We start from the raw sequence: 23682 nt of genomic DNA, 5'->3' as shown, positions 1-23682 counted from the left end.
ATTATTTATTGGTGGGAAGTTAACTGGCCCACATGGGACTAAACCCACAATCTTGGTCTTACTGGTCTTTAACCAAAAGAAATAATACACTGAAGTAAAGTTAGTGTTCTGCTTCAGTTGTTTTACCACTTCAGTCATTATCTTCACCCAGAGAGCAACTCAGTGTTGAAAAATTGCCCAGAAATATTACAACAGTTCTTGGCATGCAATAAAAATATCTGAGAAGTGATAACATACCATATTCAAATTTAGAATCCCGAAATTCAGTCTTGCTTCTGGAAAACTATGCAGACCTATTATTTGAAACCCTTGGTATAAATATCACCTTGATATAATAAAGCTTTCTAACATTATTTTTAAATGTACCTATTAAGGTCAGTAAAAACTAAAAGTAGCTGGGTGCTGCCTGACCTGTGGTGGTGCAGTGGATAAAGTATCAACCTGGAAATGCTGAGGTGGCTGGTTCGAAACCCTGGGCTTGCCTGGTCAAGGCACATATGGGAGTTGATGCTTCCAGCTCCTCCCCCCTGCTTCTCTGTCTCTCTCTCTGTCTCTCTCTCTCCCTCTCTCTCCTCTATAAAATGAATAAATAAAATTAAAAAAAAAATAAAAGTAGCTGGGTGCTGATGAATGCAAGTTAAGAATGAAATAGGAAGGATGGATGAGAAAGTCATTGTAAAAAAGGGCACATGTTCCAGGTGGGAATGGGCACAATGTGTTCAGGAGACACTGAGAATAAAGCTTAGCAGAATGGAGATAAGGTGGAGGCATCTTTGTGCAGCTCAAGTTAGTGCTGGCACATAATTCCACTCACTACATGAGTGATATGAAGGAATGACTGAAGCTGGGACCACTCTAAGAATCAGGAGGAAGATGGACCTAAGCAAAAGACAAGGAACGGGAAACTTTGTGAGCAGGAAAAAATGAGCAGGGCTCTGCACAGCTGTAATAATGTATAGCACCTAGAAAGAAAGAGAGATGAAAGATGAGAGAAATTCAGTGGTAAGAAAAGGGTATATACCAGACAAAATGAAAACTGATTCTCTTTTAAGTTTCATGGAATGAAAGCTATGTAACAAACCTCTTATTCACAAAAAGACTATAATTAAAACTGATCTTTAGAAAAAAAGAGAAGGAAAAAACATCAAAAACAACAAAATTTATAAGCAATTATTTCTGAAAACTAACATAATCAAAGTGATAGCCTTTAAGTTCATGGTTTATGGGAGACATATGTATATAATGCATATATGTATATAATGCTTGATTAAAATATTTGAGAATTGTACAACAAGATTACAATATAGCATAAACTTTGTAGAGATACCTTTAAAAATATCCAATAAAAGTTGTTTCATTGCTTTTCCTGGAGAAGTATTAATTATGTACTGTTTCAGTTAAAATGGAATTCTTGAGATAAGAGTGAAAATAAAAAGAGAAATCACAACTTTAAACACTGTATTGAGAAATAAGAGGCCTTCCCACACAATGGCTAACCCAGTAGAAGTGACTGGCTGCTTTGGTGGAAACGCCTGGGGTCTCTGACTCTGAAAACGTGTGCATATACCTACACATGTTCACACACATGATTAAAGGAATCTTACTTAGTACAGAAGACTAAGTGAAACAGCAATACAACTTGATGCAAATAGAGAAAAGTAAGTCAAAAGGAATCATAAAAGAGATAAAATTGGGGATTATGCTCAAAGAGTCAATTATCCATCTAACAGATATCTGACCAAGAAGAGTAAAATGTTTAGGGTAGAATCTAGATGGTGAGTAAAGGGTGTACATTATAAACTTCTTTGAACCTTTCTGTATGTTTGAAATTTTTCATAATAAAGTGTTAGATGAAAACTGGGTGAATTGGCAAGAGTATTTAAATACAGAGGGAAACCATGTATCCATCATGAAAAAGTTGATGAAATGTTTGGGATTTTTTCCCTTAATTTTTATTAGAATATATATATATACACACATAGATTAAAAAGTCATATGGTAGAATAAGCTTATAATGAAAACTGGCAGACCCCTACCATATCGCTGAGTATTCAGGTCCTAAAAATATAAGGTTGAAATTATTAAAATTCTATTAAAATATAACACCTATTAACATTTCTTGTGTATTTTTCTTTCTTTTTTTTAGTGAGTGTAGAGGGAAATAAAACCAATTGGAGAGTCATGAAATGACAAAATTTTAGCATGAGTATTTTACATGTTCTGATGAAACACAAAATTGTCTTCTAAAATGATGTCACAGAAATGTCTTCTGCATATACCTGGAGTAGATGTAAAGAAATCACAGTGAAACAAGGGACCCTCGTATGGTGGGGGTTTCTCAGTGTGCTGCTTATATCTTAGGCAGGAGAAAGCTCAACTGAATAAGAAGCCAAACAATTTAATTAGAGACCTGAAAATTTATATCATTGTCCAACCTGACATACTATGTGAAAGGGCTGGATTTCCTTGAAATCTGTTTCAGGCAAAATCTTCTATTTTCTAACTAGATGTATACGTGGATCAATCCTGGGTAAAATATAAGGGTGATAATGCCATTTTGCTAGAATTTAAATTTTTTTCATAATAGACTTTGCAGACATTCTAAGATTTAAGTAGTATGGTCAAACTCTTGATTAGCTAGCAAGCAACACTCTTTTTAAAAAAACAATGTTAAATTCTAATTAATTCATTCTGCCAATAACTAAAATGAACGATTTACCAAGCACAGGAAAAATATTTTCTTGAATGTGACTTTCTCTGGAAATTCAAAATATAATCAATCTGATACTTTATTGAGGTTTCAGTATAATATTCTCAATAAAGTTTAAGATTTACTCATTTCATTGCCTTAGATAATTCGGACAACTGGAAAAAGCATTGGGCCTCTTGGCTATGCGCTTACATAGACCGAAAGCATCAAAGAAGGTGGAAAAATGGACAAAGAGATGATGGGCAGGCCAGGAGGCTGATAAGAAGTTCAAGAACACTGCTGCCCAGAAGATACAAAAGAGATGACAGCTCCACTACTGTTTCTTTCATCTACTCCAACTTTGTCACACAAAACAAACTTTGTTTTAGTATAAATGTAAAATACACCTTAGTTTTCAACAACAAATATGGTTGACCAGGAAAAACTTCTTAGAGACATGGAATATTACCCCTAAAAATTTTAATTTTGTTATAAAGAATCCTAGAAATGTCAAATCAGGCAACATTAAAATAAAAACGAGCACTAGAACTAAAATTCTCTTTTCTAAAGCTTAGATCTAGATCATTAATTAGTTTCATCTCACAAAAGTAAGTGTTCAAATGTTGAGAATAATTCTGGAATGACAGTTTTATGAGATACAGCTATAATCCTTATAAAATTAACCACCAGTGAATGCTTTATCATAAATATTGAATATTAATTTTGAAGAGATATATGGAATCTATGATCCATATACCAGAATACACTGATATATTGGATTTGATTGTAAATTAAGAAAGTTCTTCAACTAAGCCTTTATTCTATACTCATTCATCACTGAGGGCAGGGAGTTCAAGAGCTCTTTAATTTAGATTAACTTGGAAGAAGAGGAAGTATTTTCCAGTTTAGATTTCTTCAAAAATGGCATTTTGTTGCTTCAAGTATATTTTGTTAAAGGAAACTGCTAGCAACAGGTTGGCAAATAATAGTTCCTATTGGGTGTACTTTAATAAATACATGACTTTTATTTTCATTTACAATCAATCAAGTAACTGAGTATGTTTAAATGGATGTTATTAAAATGTATGAAATGGATTAAACAATCCTTCAGCAGTTTTATTCATACTGTTCTCTGCTTGGCAAACCCCTTCTTCATGTAAGAAATAATGATATATTTGTCTTGTTTTATAACAGTATAATTCATTCTAAATTGAGAACATTACTTTAATAGGGCTTCACTATATATGAATATAATAATTAAGGCTAGAAAAAAATGTTTTCTAATTGACCAAATGGATTGTTATTTCCTTCTATTAATGTGTTTTGGTTCATTTCTTGGTGTTCCATCACTTGTTTCTAAGGCACATGTTAGAATATGGGAAGAGGAGTAGACAGTACCCATTCATCCACATTTATGAAGTGCCTACTATGTACTAAGCCCTGTGTCACCTGCTAAGATAAAAAAGATGAGTGATAACTCTCATGACATCAAAGTTTGGTAGGAGATACAGGCATGTATATAAACAAATTATTGTGCTATTGATGCAAGACTGTACCAGATACAGAAACACTCAAAAAAGGAATGAATAACTATGGTGAAGAGGATGAGGAAGAGAAATATTTTAATTGAATTTATTGGGTGATACTAGTTAACAAAATTATGCAGATTTTAGGTGCACAATTCTACAACACATCTCTGCACACCGTATTGTGTGTTCACTCTCCCTTAAGTCTTTTTCCATCACTATTTATCCCCTCATACCTTCTCCTACAACCCCAACATGCCCCCCACCCCTGCCAATCACCATACTGTTCTCCATGTCAATGAGCCCTTCCCCCAAGAGCTGCCAAGAGAAATTTCTAAGAAAAGTAAACAGCAAGCCCAGTTTTCAAGGTGTACAGGTTATCCATCTTATGCTAAATGGGGTATTTAAGGCAGAAAGAGAGAGAGAGAGAAGTGGCATAGTGTATTATTTATTCCCATGTTTGTCTCCCTAACTACCTATACTGTAGGCTATTAGGGAAGACAGGTCTATGCTTTATTAACTATTGTAGTGTCAGGGTCTGGTGATAGCAGGTGCTCAATAAACTGCTGTAGAAATGATTATTTTCTCTATCAGTTACCCTAACATTCCAAATATAACACCTGCATATAAAACACTGTTCTTTCATGCTTGTAGATGATGGTAACCTAAATTTAAAAATTAGTAATACTTAATGCAATAAAAAATAGTTCCAACAGGACTTTCACTTGATGACTTTAAATGATGCAACCTAAATTTCCTATTTAATTTAAATGCTAAACTCAAAGTGAGGCAGCTGAAATCTTTACTTGAACAGATAATTAGTAATTATTATAATGACATATTTATGGAATTACTAAGTGTGGTCCAGGTACTGGGATAAGCCCTTTACACCAGTGGTCCCCAACCCCCGGGCTGCGGACCGGTACTGGTCACGGGCCATTTGGTACTGGTCTGCAGAGAAAGAATAAATAACTTAACATTATTTCCATTTTATTTATATTTAAGTCTGAACGATGTTTTATTTTTAAAAAATGATCAGATTCCCTCTGTTACATCCGTCTAAGACTCACTCTTGACACTTGTCTCGGTCATGTGATACATTTATCCGTCCCACCCTAAAGGCTGGTCCATGAAAATATTTTCTGACATTAAACTGGTTTGTGGCCCAAAAAAGGTTGGGGACCACTGCTTTACACAGATTTTATCATTTGTTCCTGACAATAATCCTACGAGGCAGGTATCCTTATTTCACAGATGTGATGGGGATAGTTTAACAAGTTGACCACCACACTCTAGTGTGGAAAGTAATAACATTTTTTCTTCTATAGTTATATGGATAATATATGTTAGTTATATAAACTGTTTTTATGATGCCCTAAACTGTGAAAGTAGCACTCTTCTATCTGCTGATTGATAAATGCAAAGCAAACTGCGTATCAGCTGTCCAATTTTATCTCTAAATTGAAGGACTAAAAAGGAAAAACTTTACACATTAAACCCGTAACATCACAGCATGTTACAAATCATATAGTTGTCATAGTGTATTTCATTTGTGATACCTAGACAAGTAATAGATGGCATATTAATTAGCTCTGGCCAGGCACATCCTTGATGATTTATTAGCACTTATTATTTTTCCTTATTTTAATATATTTGGTGCCCTTGAACCTTGTTTGTATAAAAATAAATTGACCTAACCCTTGAGTATCTGAGTTTTCTACGTATAATTAATATATTTACGTGTTACTACCTGCTGCTAGATAATTAGTTCCTAAAACTCTTAACTGAATTTCAAACAGTGAAACATAAGATGATTTGTTTTAATTTCGTTTCCATTCCAAAGTAAACTGGAAATTTGACTGTTAATTTCCCTCTTTTGTGTATGAGCCATACCTCATTACTCCTATAATATGTAGTAGGCCCACCTTCATATAAGAGTGGGTAATAAAATATTGCCTCTTGGCAGGGCAAATCCAATCTCTTATTCTTTCTAATGCATTCTTCACTTCTTTTAAAAAATCAACTGATTTTTCCACCTATAAATTTAGCTTTCGCAAAGAATAACTAAGCAGCTATCTTTCTTCCTATCTAAAAAGCAATCTCTCAAAAGCCCTCGAATATTATAAGGTCAAGGGTGGAAAGTAAACAGTTGGCAAAAACTATTTTTAAGTAATGTTTTAAGCCACATCTTCTTTACCCACAAATATTCTAGAATCATGAGGAGTTTGTTTGGAAGAAGGCCCTTCCTGGGCAGAAGAACCCAGAACTCTTATAGACACAGCAGGTTCCAAACATCTCTAGATAAAGTCTGAGTAGAATGATTATATAAGTGAAATGAAATGTACCAGAAGGGCAGTACTGAAGGCACTTGCCCTTGAACTTTTCCAGCTCATGGGGAAACAAAATTATCACCTGTTTCAAAACAAACAATTCAATAAAATAAAACAGAAAATGTCATACAGAAGGCAGAACACTTAGCCTGAATCACCTCTTGGATACTGGGTTTATTACAAGGGACCCTTTTCAAATGCTGGATAAACAGAAAAAAGAACCCTGGCCCTTAACTAAAATATTTGTCAAATTCTAACAGAAGGGACACAAAAACATGTAAGAGCAACAACAGACCCAAAGGGCACTACAAATACTGGGTAAAAATTCATCCTTCATAGTTAAATACTTTAATGTGCTCTGAATAACAAAGATAAAATAGCTTTTATTTTTAGTTGTATCGATGTCTTTTCCCCTGAACATAGCACCCCTTAATTATTCTCCAGGCTTAGGATAAATATATATATTCCAGTTACCACTCTTTTCTTAATTCATCCAATTAAAACTTAATTAAAACAAGGTCAGCATCCAGCTATGTTGCAGACTACTCTAACACTATATCCTAAGAGAACTGTTGTAACTGTGTTGCATACATTGATTATAAACCCCAGAGTGACACATTTTGTTCTCAATAAAATAAAATGTGGAACAATTATTTCAATTGGAAGACATTACATAATATTTTAGGAGTGTTCTGAAGCTCACTGTCATGAAAGAGCTATGGCAATAGGAAGTCCCAGGTGAACCTGAGATTTAATATCTGATGAACTGGAAAGCAAGCCAATTTGTAAAAGGATCCAACTGCCAAAGAACCAATTTGTAGGATTTACAAAATGTACTGTTTACCAAAATCTTGCTTTACTGTCAAGTTGGTAGCAATTCATATTGGAAAGGGAAGATTTTTGTAACAACTTTGAAGACTTCTGCAGTTTTATGTGACTGGATTTCACTGGGAGTTTTACTAATCTGCTACAGCTGGACAGAACTAAAGTGGGCAGAGGGACTAAAAGGAAAGGAGAGTTTGAATCCTGGAGCTTTGGCTTCAGACAGCAGTGCTGGTATCTCGTGTAACTTTCATCCACTCTACTTCCTGCCCACCCCATTTATGTGTATGAATAGCATGGAAGTACAAAGAGGCCTCTGCAGATGATGCTCGGGGCCGGGACACAGGAGCAGAAATTGGTTAAAAAGAGCAGAAGAGGAAGGCAAGGTTTTTCCCCCTTAGGAGTAGGTCTTAGTGTCAGGGAGAGAGAAGATTCTAATTAAAAGCTGAAAGCACTCTTGCCAGGAGAGACTTCTATCAGGACAGAGGAAGTACAGGGCCACTTAACCCTTGGGGGGTAGGGTTGTGACTTGGGGAGCACATGAAGCCATGCCCTACAGTGACGCAGTGTCTCACAGCTCGTGCCAGCCATGAGATGACCTGGTCAAAGTGGCTCCCCTGCATGGAATGGATTCCAGATAGACTTCTACGAGCAGGTCAGAACCTATGAGACTGAAATACTTGGAAATTACTGGCTGGCACTTGGAGACAGATGCTGGAGTTCAGCACCCAGGCTAGAGGGGGCACCAGCACACGAATTTCTTGGTATTAACATGACATCATTTGAATCTTTAGGCTAGGAAGACTGGGGGACATTTGGAATGACTACAACACCTTAAAGACTAGCCAGTTATCTCTTAAACATTGTTCTTGGATAAAATCAAATTGCTCCACTTCTAATAGACGTAAACTATCATATTTATCTAAAAGGAGAGCTTTTGGGAAAAAACTGTTTACCATAAACTGAGTCCTTCATACAACAGATATTTTAGGAAAGGGACGAAACTGTAAACTATTCAAGTTTTGTTTAACTCTTTTATACCGTTTAGTTTCCATTTCCTCTTACATTATTACTTTGTCATCCTTCTCTTTTTGAAAAATTAAATTGGATAATTTTTACAGATATAAAAATCTTGTAATACAAGAGAATTTTTCAGACTTCAGAACTTCAAAACATAACTTTATACACCAAAGTCTGTATCTTCAGATCTTAGAATTTAAAGCTCTCTGCAGTAAGTTTCTATTTAAAGTTTCCCTGGTGTGTTTCCTATTTCTGAGAAATTTTATAATAACAAATACAGTTACTAAAAATAATCTCTTTGAAATTACAGTAACCGCATGAGAAAGATGTTGTATTCTGTAGTCTCAACATTATTTTTTTTAAATCACTACCCTGTTTAAATAACCACAAATTGCCTAAACATTGTATAAACATAGAGAACTGAAGTTCCTAAAATCTCAAAAAATCATCCAATCTTAGAACTGGGCAATTTCAGAAGTTTCCCAGTTCTATCTAGTTTTTCTCTTTGCAATTCTCCCTCAATTCCCCTTAAGGCGAGGAACGTTTAGAGGAATGGGCTGTCCCTCAGGGTCCAGTGTTAGTGGCAGAGCAAGAAGGGACAAGATCTGGGTTTCACAAGCAGGCAGTCACTGGAAAGACTGTTCAGGTTCCGTGGAGCACAAGGGGTGGGGGACTGACTACAAAGGTCTGAGAGGTGATCGGGGATAAGGATGTGGTGACAGAGCCCGTGTCTGTGGGGGAGAAAGAGGTGATATGAAAGCTAGAGTAGGCAGGGGCAGAGACAACAAAACATTCCCATGTAGCTGTACAGTTTTTTGTCTTTTCTTTTTTAAGATTAAAGATATCTGAATGACATTAAGTACTGAAGGCAAGTAACCATTAGTAAGCTCAACGATGTGGTAAAAAAAAAAAAAGGAGGGGGCCCAGTTTAGAGGGAGGTTTCCTGAGGAGGCAGGAGGGTATGGGATTCAGCGTGGAGGAGGCAGAAAAAAAAATTTTAGACAGGAGGATGATCTCTTTCATTACAACAGAAAGGAATAATGAATGCAGACTCAGGTAATCTGCAGGTTTGAAGAAAGAGAAGGGGGTTCTGGTTTGATGGCATCTGATTTCTTTGTAAAAGAAATAGGTGGGGGGGGAGAGCTGGAGTGCTAAAGATGGGCAGGGAGGCTTGAAATTTATATGTAGCATTGACAGTCCTGTAGAGATCAGCAACTATACTGGATTGAAAAGTGTGTCATTACCCTCCCCCCCAACTCATGTCCATTGGAACATCAGAATGTGGTCTTATCTGGAAATAGGGTGTTCAGGGATGTATTAGTTGTGATGAGGTTGTACTAGATTAGGGTGGGCCCTAAATACAGTATTAGGGCACCCTTGTAAGAGGAGGACATAGGAAAGAAGGCCATGTGGAGATGCGGGCACAGACTGGAGCTGTGTTACCACAAGCCAATGAATGCCAACGATTGCTGGCAACCACTAAAGCTAGAAAAGCCAGGGCAGGATTCCTCCCTAGAGACTTCAGAGAGGAGTGTGGTTACTGACACCTTCATTTCAGGCTTTTAAATTCCAGACTGTGGAAGAATAAATTTCTATTGTTTTAAATCATCCCAGTTTGTGGTCATTTGTTGCAGCAGCCACAGATAATTAATATAGCAACCAAGAATTGATTTTGGCAGTAATCTGAACGACTTGGGGAATTTTCTCCAACAGAGCTGTAAGCCAGTGCAAGTATAGAGGAGGCAGCAGCTGGCAAGACCCAGGACCTCTACCAGCTGTGGACAATAGGGCAAAGGTGTTGAGGATACTGACAAGAGCAGGGTTTTAAAGGATGAGCCACAGAGTATAACTGGGATGAGAGAAAAAAGGGAAAGCAGGAGGATGATTATGAATGGAGAAAAAGAATAAAGGCATTAAGGGAAGAGAGATCTTAATGAGAGTAAAGAACAGCTACAAGGAGAATAACTTCTTGGCAGCTGTAATATATGAGACTATGGTCAGAGTACGAGATGTTTAAATTTAACATTTAATAGGGAGATCAGAAGACAAAATTCAAAGTATGAAGTAGTGTGGACAATGGGGAGGTCAAGGAACTGGGCTAAATGTGTCACTGTAGATGGTGAAGCTAGCTAAGAGGATGGCTAGACCAGGGACGGAATGAAGGGCTGAGCCATGGGCTGTTCCCTCCCTCCGGGGAATGAGGGCTGGGGCAAAGGATGTAGAGAAGTGGCGACTGACATCTAAGAGAGTAAAGTGCTCCAAGAAATCAGGATTTTCCCCCCAACTCCAAAATGCATAAGTTAGAGGTGAATAAAGAAGATTAAAAGGTAATAAGATATAACAATAAACAGCTTTCACTTAAGGGCAACAGGGAAGAGGTGTGAGATCAAGAGATGGTTATGTTTTAATAAAGGCAACACAGGGGTGGTTGTTTGAAAAATGACCCATCCCCTCATGATTGAGATTTTTTATTTTATCCCATATTTCTTTTATAGACATTGTAGCTTGTCCATTACAAAGTCACTCTCATACCTAAAGTTTTACCTTTATTCATGTCCTTTAAGGAAGACTAGAGTTTCTGAAATAGAATGATGTTGGTTCCTTCTTATTAGGACAGCAACTGGTTCTTCATTTCCCACCCCCAGTTCATGGGTACCAAATAACACTGTCGGAAAGATCACTGATGCTTCATGATGCGCCTGAGGAGCAAAGGACATGACTGAAGTCAAAAGACTTTTATATTAGAGTCTCGAATGTCAGAGCCAGTTCTCATGAATTATAATATTACAGAGGTCTGATGACCTTAGAACAGAAAAAAAATCAGGCCCTGGCTGGTTGGCTCAGTGGTAGAGCATCAGCCCAGTGTATGGATGTTCCTGGGTTCAAATCCCAGTCAGGGCACACAGGAGAAGCGCCCATCTGCTTCTTCACTGCACTCCTCCCCCCGCCTCTCTCTCTCTCTCTCTCTTCCTGTCCTGCAGCCATGGTTCAACTGGAGCTAGTTGACCCTGGGTGCTGAGGATGGCTCAATGGTCTCTGCCTCAGGTGCTAAGAAGAGCTAGGTTGCTAAGCAAAGGAGCAATGCCTTAGACAGGCAAAGCATCTTCCCCTAGTGGGCTCGCCAGATGGCTGGGGCACATGTGGGAGTCTGTCTCTGCCTCCTCTCCTCTCACTGAATAAAAAAGAAAAAAAGAAAAAGAAAGAAAAATCAGACTAATTATCATCATGGAAAGATTTTTTTCTAAGCTGCATCAGCAACTATGACCAAATTCTGTCACCTGGAAAAGACACTGTCCGATTACAGACAATAAACTAGAGAATTACAATAAGAAATCCAGAGAACCTTCCAGAATACTGTCAGAGTTTGTATGGCCATGTACTATCAATCTGTACACTATACAAAGCAGAGATCTTCTTGAACCTTTTTTTTAAGACTGTGGCATCTATAACTACAAAACATATCTTAAATGGATTCACTAAAATCACCAAAAAGTCCTCTTCAATATTATAAAACCATTCTACATATGACTTGGCTAACAACAATCATTAACAAGAACTGCAGCAACAAAGCTGTTTGCTGTACGTACTGAGAGCTGAGAAAGAAGCAAGAGCAGGTTAGGCAACAGGCTAATAGTATAGAGAAGTGAGGTCTATGTATGCAACTACAACACAAACTGAGGTGTCTTAATAACAGAAGCACAGCCAGACTGCTACAGGAATTCAGGGAAAGGGGACACTAGCTGACAGCAGGAGGAAACATTATGGAGAAAATAGCTACAGTAACTGCCCCTTTTCTCTCATCTTCATGCTCATTTCAAATACCCCTACATATATGGTGTCCTGTTTGAAAAATCACTCAGGATTTCACCATTGGTTTTTTGTTTTTTTCGCTACTGAAATTATTTTACATATATATATATATATATATATATATATATATATATATCAATACATAGGCATCTAAAGAAGGCAATGAATGGAAATTTAACAGCACGGGCAGAAACTGCCACAGAAATGATGACAGTTTGCTTGGCAAGACTCCTCTTCCTCTTTTCTCTGCATTTTACTCATTCCATTTGATAATGCACTGTCCCACTCTGGAAAAGCTCAGCAGACAAACCTAGAATTTAAGAATGTTATCTGTCCTGAACACCATTCCCCAAGGTGAGAGTATGTTTATCTTCCCAGAGACTGTCCTGGGGTTGAGGCGGGATACCTTGCACATAAGTGGATGGATCGGGTGGGGCAATGTCAGCCAGAGGACAGGCTGTACTGTTGTGGGAATGTGGAAGACTACTCTTCATTGCACTTCAGTGAAACAATGAAGTTCACGGTCCTGGAGTTTGTAGACATGGAATTTGAGTTATGGTTGCCACTTGTATCTCTATACTCAAAATGGCAAAGGATACATTTAGAAGCATCTGAGAAACTCAAATGGATAATTCCAAATAAAGTTCTGTAATACAAATTAAGATCTAAATACTGAGTTTTATTTTAACAAAAAGCCACAATAATGTCCTTCAAATTAATACCCTATAAGTAGTTACATCTGTTGGCTAATTTATCTTAAATTTGTAAGCCAATACTTTAGATAAAAACTTCACAGAAATAATTAGAGTGTAAGTAAAATGAACTGGCTCATAGGGCAAAAAAAATTATCAGAACACAAATACCTGAATTATTAAAAATTCTCAAATGATATAAAAGAGGATGACCTTTATAAGAGAGCAGCAATCTTCAATTTAGGAAAATGTTATGAGCTCCTAGACACTGGGAACAAGGCCTTACATAGCTCAGAGTCCTCAGGCCTGCTCACTCAGACTCTGCTAAGTCGAACATTGCCATTTCCTGTAATTGCTGCCTCTGTTGTTTTCATCACGAGTTTTCCTCTTCTAGCCAAACCTTGTAGGGCCAGCAGCATAAGATGCTCATGTACACAAAGTTCCTTCAGCATAGCACAATGAGTCACTGAGTGCAAAACAAAAAAGGAATTTAAAAAAGAAGTCTAATTTTTGAGTGTGTGAGTATATTACTGGCATTAGCATCTTTATCATTAGAAAAGCCAACATAAAAGCTGCATAATAAAAGAAGCTGGACACATAGAGACTGTGCCTAGTATGGGCTTTCAAATACTAAAAACTGTAAAACTGTGTGCCACCAAGTTAGATGAATCATCCACAAGTATAATGTACTTCACTGCTATTGTGAAAGGGAAGTTAAATATATACACAAAATAATATTCTTAATTGATGTCTGTGTATTATTAACCTAATAAAGAATTCTGACAAACTACCTTCCTACAGAGGTCAATTGCTCTTATACAATCTGGTTGTAGTGGATATGCTCATTCATTAATTTATTAATTCAATATTTACTGAACAATATAGCAGCAATGCCCTAGGCAGAGAGAGGAAACAGAGACACAGACACTAACAAACCTATGACTCTTGCTCCAAAGGGAATTACAATCTAGAAAGAACAATAAAATATATTTGCAAATTTTGTGATTCTTAAGAGTGGTTCAACCGCTGTAGAACACTGGAGGGGGGCTGACAGCACTTCCTGCTGAACAGATCAGGAAATTACGTACCTGAGCTGGGCGTAAATGAACAGGTAGATGTGAGCAAAGGCAGAAGAAATGGGAGTGCTGCAGGTGGTGACAAGGGTGAGGCCAGAACAGGCAACGTGAGTCACCACTTCGGATGGAGCTTTAAGGCTGTGGTGGGAAGTCCGACTGGGCCTGTTAGAGAGCTCAGCGATGCTTTTAGTTGTTTTCATCAGCTTTCTTATTTCCAAAGCAATTATTCTAAACTCTCATTGATCAGCCTGTCCTGTACTCACCCCACCATCACCATCAGATTATATAACCTCTAATTTGAAAAGTGAACAGTCTTCCAATCAAATAATCCCTCACTTTCTCACCACGTACACCGCAAACCAAAATATGTATGCATGTTCAGCCTTGCCTTAGGAAATGAGTAATTCCCTTGCCTTTGTTTCTATCCCCCCTAACGTCTCAGGAACTTTGCTCCATCATTATTCCACTTCACTTTCAGCTTTTCCTCTATTGCATTTTCTTCACCTTTACAAATACCTCCCTAAATTGTCCCTGAGGCGGCTTCCTCCGCTACCCAAACTCTCCCCTGTCTTTTATCAGCAAACTCCCTGCACGAATCACCACGCGTTCTTAGCTCTACTTACGTCAATATTCATTCCACTCAAGTCTGGCTCTGGCACCCCCACTCCTGTGAACCTATTCTCTGTAAGGTCAGCAGAACATTCCAATTGCTATACTCAGGACTCTTCTCAGACTTTATATCCAAAGATTCTATTGGCACCTAGAATTTCAGATACATTGCTGGTGTTTTAGAGAATTGCAAACAGGCCAATACTGCTGAAAGAGATTAATTAATATCAAGTCAAAATGTGCAAATATAAAATTATAACCATTTTAAAGCCATATACAAAAAAGACAAAATTTTTAAAAAAGTCTCAAAGTCATTTGTAAAAAGAGAAATAAGACTTTCCAAGGACTCTTTCCTAAGAAAAAGCTTTATAATTAGGATGAATCATGCGTTTTCCTACTATATGCCATTATACAGTCTGTAAATACCTCACTTGTGGATTAAAAGATATAAAAAAACATGAGACGCAATTACTTTTACTGAGTCTTCTTTTGACCTGAACATAATTAACACAGAAATCTCAAAAGAAGACTATTTGGGGATGACTCTAACAATGACAAAGCCAACAGATCTTATTTTATCTCAGAACAAAGTAGTAAACTGCTTAGAAATATCATTAACTCTCTCGGAATACTAAGAAGGGAATAATTTAGTCACCAGTCACAAAGTAAAGTCATACATACTGTCTTCACAACTCCCACTATTTCTGATTCCCTTTTCTTTCTACTTTGTTAGAAATGAAAATTCATGACAACTAAGACTACCTCTCTAACTATAGGTCTTACCCTTAAAAAGGGTAACTCTGGACTCCAATGAAGCCACCTCCACTGCTGGGTCTCCCAACACAGACTGTACTATTCTAACTGCTGCATCAAATCAAATCCTACCATTCCTCAAAGCCTAAGTCGAGGTCCGTTCCCTACACTCTCCCCTTACTCTGCCGCTCACTACCACTCTTCTCTACTATGCACTTGATCAATGTAGGCATACAGATGGATTCATCATAAATTTTTATTCTGATGCTGTTACCAGCATGGCTTGATTGCACAGTATTAACCACAGAATACAGGCCTTACCTAAGATTGACTATATGCATTTTTTAAAAAGACATTTTCTTTAGACTATTTAAATATAAACACCTTTAATAAGCACAATTTTAATGATATATAGGACAAACTTTATGTTTCCCTCTTTGTAAAATCTGTTTATCTGTCAAGTCTAAAGAGAAGTCAGTGTTTCCTATCAAGTCTTTCCTAATTTCAGTTCTTACCAATATCCACTGTGAAGTAGTTCAACTTAGAATTTCTTGACTTTGCGATGGTACAAAAGTGATATAATAAATTACAAAAGGGTCAACACTTCAAAAGTCAAGGAGCATCTGTATTAAAATATAAGCATTCATCATGACGGATTTAGTAACATAAGGGATGGCTACAATCTACTTGAATTACTAAAGGACCCAACATGTTAATGATGTTTTTACTGATCAAAAAGATTACTTACAAATAATTAACAAAAAAAAGCTAATTGGTAAACTGTTTGGAAACTTTGTTTGGATTTACTATTATAAACCTAATGTGGTTGCTAAAATTCTGTTCTACCCTGACTTGTGGGTGGTTCAGTGGATAGAGCGTCAACCTGGGATGCTAAAGTCCCAGGTTTGAAACCCCGAGGTCACCAACTTGGCACGGGCTCATTTAGCTTAGGTGCAAGTTCACCAGCTTGAGCACAGGGTTGCAGACTTGAGCATGGGATCATCGACATGACCCCATGGTCGCTGGCTTGAGCCGAAAGGTTGCTGGCTTGTGCAAGAGGTCAATGGCTTGGCTGGAGCCCCGAGGTCATGGCATGTATGAAAAGCAATCGATGAACAACTAAAGTGCCGCAACTATATGCTGATGCCTTTCATCTCTCTCCCTTCCTGTCCCTCTAGCATAAAAAAAAAAAAAATCTGTTCTAGATGAAAGTAAGTCTTATGACCCAGAAAAAAATGTTCAGAGTATAGCAGGTCCTCAAATAATGTCATTTTGTTTGTCATTTCCTTATGACATTGGTAAGAAGCTATTGGAACTTAACCCTTGTTTATATCAATTAGTCTATGATAAAATTGGTTTGTTATATTTGTTAAATATTATTCTGCAATAGTTCGAAGAAGCTACTGGAAATGTTAAGTGAGGGTTGCCTGTGCTTTCCATGTATGCATACCAGTAGTGACAAGTTCCTCTCCTGAGTGGAAGCATATCATGGCCAAGTGGTAGATCTTTTATAAAAATGACGTCTAGGCCCTAGCTGGTTGGCTCAGTGGTAGAGCGTTGGCCTGGCGTGCAGGAGTCCCGGGTTCGATTCTCGGCCAGGGCACACAGGAGAAGTACCCATCTGCTTCTCCACCCCTCCCCCTCTCCTTCCTCTCTGTCTCTCTCTTCCCCTCCCGCAGCCAAGGCTCCATTGGAGGAAAGTTGGCCCGGGCACTGAGGATGGCTCCATGGCTTCTGCCTCAGGCACTAGAATGGCTCTGGTTGCAACAGAGCGATGCCCCAGATGGGCAGAGCATCGCCCCCTGGTGGGTGTGCCAGGTGGATCCCGGTCGGGTGCATGCGGGAGTCTGTCTGACTGCCTCCCCATTTCCAACTTCAGAAAAATACAAAAAAAAAAAAAAAAAAAAGACATCTAAGAGCAGTCGGCAAAAATCAGAATAGTTTGCTGTCTAGATTTGAGGAATGCTGATTAACTAAACTCAGACCTGCTACTCAAGAGCAGTGAATAACTGTGCCTAGGAAAGGCACTAACACTTTCTCTTCTGCTATAAATCAACTCGATGCCACTGCCAAGAACTTAACGCAATGAGTCAACTATAGGAAGACCTTGGCTTCTAAGGTCACTGCTGAGGTTCACATTTGTCTACAGCAGCTTTTCTTAGCTTTGATTATAAAGCCCTATGCACACATACTTTCATACCTGACTTGGGCATTGTGAGCCATGTTTTCCTTATTTTATCTTCTGCTAAAGGCCATTTCAAATCTATGAGGAAACAGGGAAGATGTAAATCATAAACTATAAATACAGGAATTTAAAGCTTTCATAATTAAAAGTTCTGTCAAAGTTTTTACATGGAGCCCCAAGCTACTTTCAGACTACACCTATACAATGCAAAATTAATCCAAAGAATAAAGAGTTTAGGCAGATAAAATCTGCCAAAAAAGCAGCTATTAACCTTCAGATACAGCAAACAATGCTAAACACAAATATCTCACATTTAACATCTAAGAAATCATATAGCAACCTCACAGTAGCAAAGGCTGGTTTGTTTCAAAGTCTAAAAATCCTGATGTTCTGTAATCTTTTAAAATATGTTATACATAATAAAAAGGAATCACAAACGTTCAGATAATAGCACTCAAGTTATTTGTTAGAAAAGTATTTTAGTCACTACAAACAGATATGTAACATGAACAGAGAATAAAAAAGACAAAGAAGAGCACAAACGTGACACTTGTCAGATTTAAGACAAATTCTTTTCATGTAAAATATTAGAATTAAAAGAATCCAACACATTGTAGATTACTGAGAAATAATCTACATTATTACTTATTGGGTATATTACTTTAATTTACCGTTCAATTATCATTGCCTATGAAAAAGATGACTAAGCAACGATGGAAAGTATTTACATTATCACTACAATAGGCATGCTGTGTTTCTGCCGCTTTGACAGCTTCTCCAAGTCAGTAATTTTACCAAGTTGGAGAATACTTGGAATTTGGTCCATGTGGTCAAATCTAATGCTCTCATCTCCCACAGAACTTTGTTAGGAGAAAGCAGGGGAACTGGAAAGTCACTAACATACTTTCAACATCTTGTGCTTCATGCAGTACAGAGCAGCCAGCTTGTGATAACTGTACCAGGACTAGTTTTGCTCAGCCCAGACTCTATGACAAAGTGAGTTTGGGTGCTTGTAGCAATCAGAAAGTAAGTGCAGGGTGCCTGTGTTGTAATATATATATAATAACATGCTATATAATATAGACATATAATAATTTTATATTATTATAATTGTTTTATTATTTATATTATATATAAATCATGCAGAATAAAATGGAAGAAACAACTCATTTTAGAAAGCTGTTCCAACATCTTTCAACGTTAATAAGTAAATAATTTATTTAGTTTCATGTTCTTCTGGGACTAATTTTTTTTTAATAATTTTATTTTTTAATGGGGCGACATCAATAAATCAGGATACATATATTCAAAGATAACATATCCAGGTTATCTTGTCATTCAATTATGTTGCAAACCCATTACCCAAAGTCAGATTGTCCTCTGTCACCTTCTTTCTAGTTTTCTTTGTGCCCCTCTCCCTCTCCCTTTCCCTGTCCCCCCTCCCCGCCCCGTAACCACCACACTCTTATCAATGTCTCTTAGTCTCACTTTTATGTCCCACCTACGTATGGAATAATGCAGTTCCTGGTTTTTTCTGATTTACTTATTTCACTTCGTATAATGTTATCAAGATTCCACCATTTTGCTGTAAATGATCCGATGTCATCATTTCTTATGGCTGAGTAGTATTCCATAGTGTATATGTGCCACATCTTCTTTATCCAGTCATCTATTGACGGGCTTTTTGGTTGTTTCCATGTCCTGGCCACTGTGAACAATGCTGCAATGAACATGGGGCTGCATGTGTCTTTATGTATCAATGTTTCTGAGTTTTTGGGGTATATACCCAGTAGAGGGATTGCTGGGTCATAAGGTAGTTCTATTTTCAGTTTTTTGAGGAACCACCATACTTTCTTCCATAATGGTTGTACTACTTTACATTCCCACCAACAGTGGATGAGGGTTCCTTTTTCTCCACAGCCTCTCCAACATTTGCTATTACCTGACTTGCTAATAACAGCTAATTGAACAGGTGTGAGGTGGTATCTCATTGCCGTTTTGATTTGCATTTCTCTAATAACTAAAGAAGATGAGCATCTTTTCATATATCTGTTGGCCATTTGTATTTCTTCCTGGGAGAAGTGTCTGTTCATGTCCTCTTCCCATTTTTTTATTGCATTGTTTGTTTGTTGTTGAGTTTTATGAGTTCTTTGTATATTTTGGATATTAGGCCCTTATCTGAGCTGTTGTTTGAAAATATCATTTCCCATTTAGTTGGCTGTCTGTTTATTTTGTTATCAGTTTCTCTTGCTGAGCAAAAACTTCTTAGTCTGATGTAGTCCCATTCATTAATTTTTGCCTTCACTTCTCTTGCCTTTGGACTCAAATTCATAAAATGCTCTAAAACCCAGGTCCATGAGTTGAGTACCTATGTCTTCTTCTATGTACTTATTTGTTTCAGGTCTTATGTTTAGATCTTTGATCCATTTTGAGTTAATCTTAGTACAGGGGGACAGACTGTAGTCCAGTTTCATTCTTTTGCATGTGGCTTTCCAGTTTTCCCAGCACCATTTATTGAAGAGGCTTTCTTTTCTCCATTGTGTGTTGTTGGCCCCTTTATCAAAAATTATTTGACTATATATATGTGGTTTTATTTCTGGGTTTTCTATTCTGTTCCATTGGTCTGAGTGTCTATTTTTCTGCCAATGCCATGCTGTTTTGATTGTTGTGGCTCTATAATATAGTTTGAAGTCAGGTATTGTAATGCCCCCAGCTTCATTCTTTTTCTTTAGGATTGCTTTGGCTATTCGGGGTTTTTTATAGTTCCATATAAATCTAATGATTTTTTGCTCCATTTCTTTAAAAAATGTCATTGGAATTTTGATGGGAATTGCATTAAATTTGTATATTGCTTTGGGTAATATGGCCATCTTGATTATATTTATTCTTCCTAACCAAGAATGAGGAATATTCTTCCATCTCATTATATCTTTTTCGATTTCCCTTAACAATGGTTTATAGTTTTCATTATATAAGTCCTTTACATTCTTTGTTATGTTTATTCCTAGGTATTTTATTTTTTTTGTTGCAATCGTGAAGGGGATTATTCTTTTGAGTTCCTTCTCAGTTGTTTCATTGTTGGCATATAGAAAGGCTATTGACTTCTGTATGTTAATTTTGTATCCTGCGACCTTACTGTATTGGCTTATTGTTTCTAGTAGTCTTTTTGTGGATTCTTTGGGGTTTTCGATGTGTAGGGTCATATCATCTGCAAAAAGTGATACCTTTACTTCTTCTTTTCCGATATGGATGCCTTTTATTTCTTTGTCTTGTCTGATTGCTCTGGCTAGAACCTCTAGTACCACATTAAATAAGAGTGGAGAGAGTGGACAACCCTGTCTTGTTCCTGATTTAAGGGGGAAAGCCTTCAGTTTTGTGCCATTTAATATGATGTTAGCTGATGGTTTATCATATATGGCCTTTATCATGTTGAGATATTTTCCTTCTATACCCATTTTGTTGAGAGTCTTAAACATAAAATTGTGTTGTATTTTATCGAAAGCCTTTTCTGCATCTATTGATAAGATCATGTGGTTTTTGTTCTTTGTTTTGTTGATATGGTGTATTACATTAACCTTTTTACGTATGTTGAACCATCCTTGAGATTCTGGGATGAATCCCACTTGATCATGATGTATTATTTTTTTAACATGTTGTTGTATTCGATTTGCTAGTATTTCGTTTAGTATTTTAGCATCTGTATTCATTAGAGATATTGGTCTGTAGTTTTCTTTTTTTGTGCCATCCTTGCCTGGTTTTGGGATGAGGGTTATGTTGGCCTCATAAAATGTGTTTGGAAGTATTGCTTCTTCTTCAATTTTTTGGAAGACTTTGAGTAGAATAAGAACCAAGTCTTCTTTGAATGTTGGATAAAATTCGCTGGTATAGCCGTCTGGGCCTAGACTTTTATTTTGGGGGAGGTTTTTAATGGTTTTTTCTATTTCTTCTCTACTAATAGGTCTGTTTAGGCTTTCTGCTTCTTCATGACTCAGTCTAGGAAGGTTGTATTGTTCTAGGAATTTATCCATTTCTTCTAGGTTGTTGAATTTAGTGGCATAATGTTTTTCATAGTATTCTACAATAATTCTTTGTATATCTACAGTGTCCGTGGTGATTTCTCCTCTTTCATTTTGGATTTTGTTTATATGAGTTCTTTCTCTTTTTTCCTTGGTAAGTCTTGCCAAGGGTTTGTCAATTTTGTTGATCTTTTCAAAGAACCAGCTCCTTGTTCTATTAATTTTTTCTATAGTTTTTCTGTTCTCTATTTCATTTATTTCTGCTCTGATTTTTATTATCTCCTTTCTTCGGCTGGTTTTGGGTTGTCTTTGTTCTTCTTTTTCTAGTTCCTTAAGGTGTGAAGTTAAGTGGTTTACTTGGGCTCTCTCTTGTTTGTTCATATATGCCTGAAGTGATATGAACTTCCCTCTTATCACTGCTTTTGCTGCATCCCATAGATTCTGATATGGGACTGATTTTTTAACAGAATATATTTTTAAAAAGTAAAGACACATGGACTTGGTTTGCATGTATACACACATAGGCGTGTTCGTGTGCATACACACACACCAAATGTGTGCATGCCCACAAACACCAGTAAGGTCAGTATTGTTTTACCCTTGCAGTACACAAAACAAACATCAATTCATTTAAAAACAAACAAACAAACAAAATGTAAAAAGGTTCTAGCAACTGGAAAAAATTCAGAAAAGGTATTTTGAATAAGAAAGAAAAAAATCTATAAAGCCAGAAGAGAAAAGGCAAACCACAACCTTTATAACTCATGACATAGACACATGCCCAGAATAAAGGAGAAACAAGGTAAAGCTTTTCTGGACAAACCCAGAAAAGAAATATAATAAATCCACAATGAAATTGCATACTAGATAAAACCAAAGGGCAAGCATAAGTTCCTGTTAAGATGAATTTGGGGATTCAAAAATCCACAGGGTTTAGATTCAGGCCAACATCTCAACTTCAGTGAGAATAAATTTTGACTTTCAAATGAACAGGAAACTAAAGCATACTGTTACATACATTTTGCATACACACCGAAAATCGTGTATTTTTTTTACAAGTATGTAAAGCTTTGGTGCGAAGCCACCGCACAATCAGTACTGTGATGGCACAGCGACTGGCATCCTCTGCTGTCTCATTCTCTCACTTTTTCCCTCAGAGGGAAAACTGACAGGATATCTTAATGTATGTAACAATATTCTTTATATAGTCAGTATACAGTGTTCAGAAGTTACCACTCAGAGGCAATTCCACAAATTTTACTTACAAAGCTTCTTCTGCAATTCTGAGATTTTAAAATAAACATATCTTGTATCAGTTATCAACATGTTTCAGCACATTACTCAAGAAAATATCTAAACATTATAACAACATCAATATTTAAGCACAGACAAGTTTTTCAAATAAGTAAAATACATGTATATAATTTTCACTCATCTATGAAAATGTTAATCTTCTAACCAATAAAGAATGTACACTTTGAGAACTGTTTCTTTATGGTGTGATAAGACACATGCTCATTATCACCCAGGTCTGCCTGCACACTCGCAGGCATGTATGACAGCTGGCGGAGGTCAGAGAAACGGCGCCTAGCCTCAGGAAAGGGCCTCCTCCCACTGAAGTCAGTGGGGCAAAGTGGGACAGGATGCAATGACTGTCACTAGTATTACCTCAGCCTCTGAAACTCACTGAGGAGAAACACTGATAAACTGGGGAAACACTGACTCTTACATGGTCAAATAATAAGACCCTGTTCATTTAACTTACAAATACCATGCTTCTTGTATGTCTCTTCTAATAGTAGTCTAAAAAACAAACAGAAAACCAAAACAAATCAGCTTTTTATCCTTACGCAGTTAAAAAAGGAGAAGACTGTCTTAAGATAGCAGGGCCATGAATGTAACCTCTGCTGCAATAAAGGGGTCCATGTGAGTTAGTTTCTGCAAATGTTTGATGTCTAGACTGAAGGTGTCAGGAGGCATTATTAATCATTCTGTACATATACACGAGATGCTGAAGCTAGATTGGCTACAAAAATCTGTACGACCCTATACTGAGTACTGTGTAGTATAATATTCAGAATACCGTTCTAGGGCCTCAAATACAAAAACAAGTAAGACACAGTCTCTACCCTAAAGGAGCTCTGAGTCCAAAGG

At 37.1% G+C, this 23682-nt stretch overlaps 1 protein-coding gene across 5 annotated transcripts in view; it reads right to left on the bottom strand.

The window, feature by feature from the left end:
• LCLAT1 (lysocardiolipin acyltransferase 1) overlaps nt 1–23682 on the bottom strand; it is a 166959-nt gene that overhangs the window by 27637 nt on the left and 115640 nt on the right. For 4 of the 5 annotated variants that reach the window (XM_066266829.1, XM_066266826.1, XM_066266827.1 and 1 more), the window contains one exon: nt 17528–17590. The exons of the other annotated variant lie outside the window; for it this stretch is intronic. In XM_066266829.1, the coding sequence (XP_066122926.1) occupies nt 17528–17590 (63 nt within the window). The remainder of the gene's footprint in view (nt 1–17527; nt 17591–23682) is intronic. 5 annotated transcript variants of the gene reach the window in all.

The sequence above is a fragment of the Saccopteryx bilineata genome, chromosome 3 (assembly GCF_036850765.1).
Source record: "Saccopteryx bilineata isolate mSacBil1 chromosome 3, mSacBil1_pri_phased_curated, whole genome shotgun sequence".
NCBI classification, from domain to species: Eukaryota; Metazoa; Chordata; class Mammalia; order Chiroptera; family Emballonuridae; genus Saccopteryx; species Saccopteryx bilineata.
This window is presented reverse-complemented; position numbering and strand designations above follow the sequence as displayed.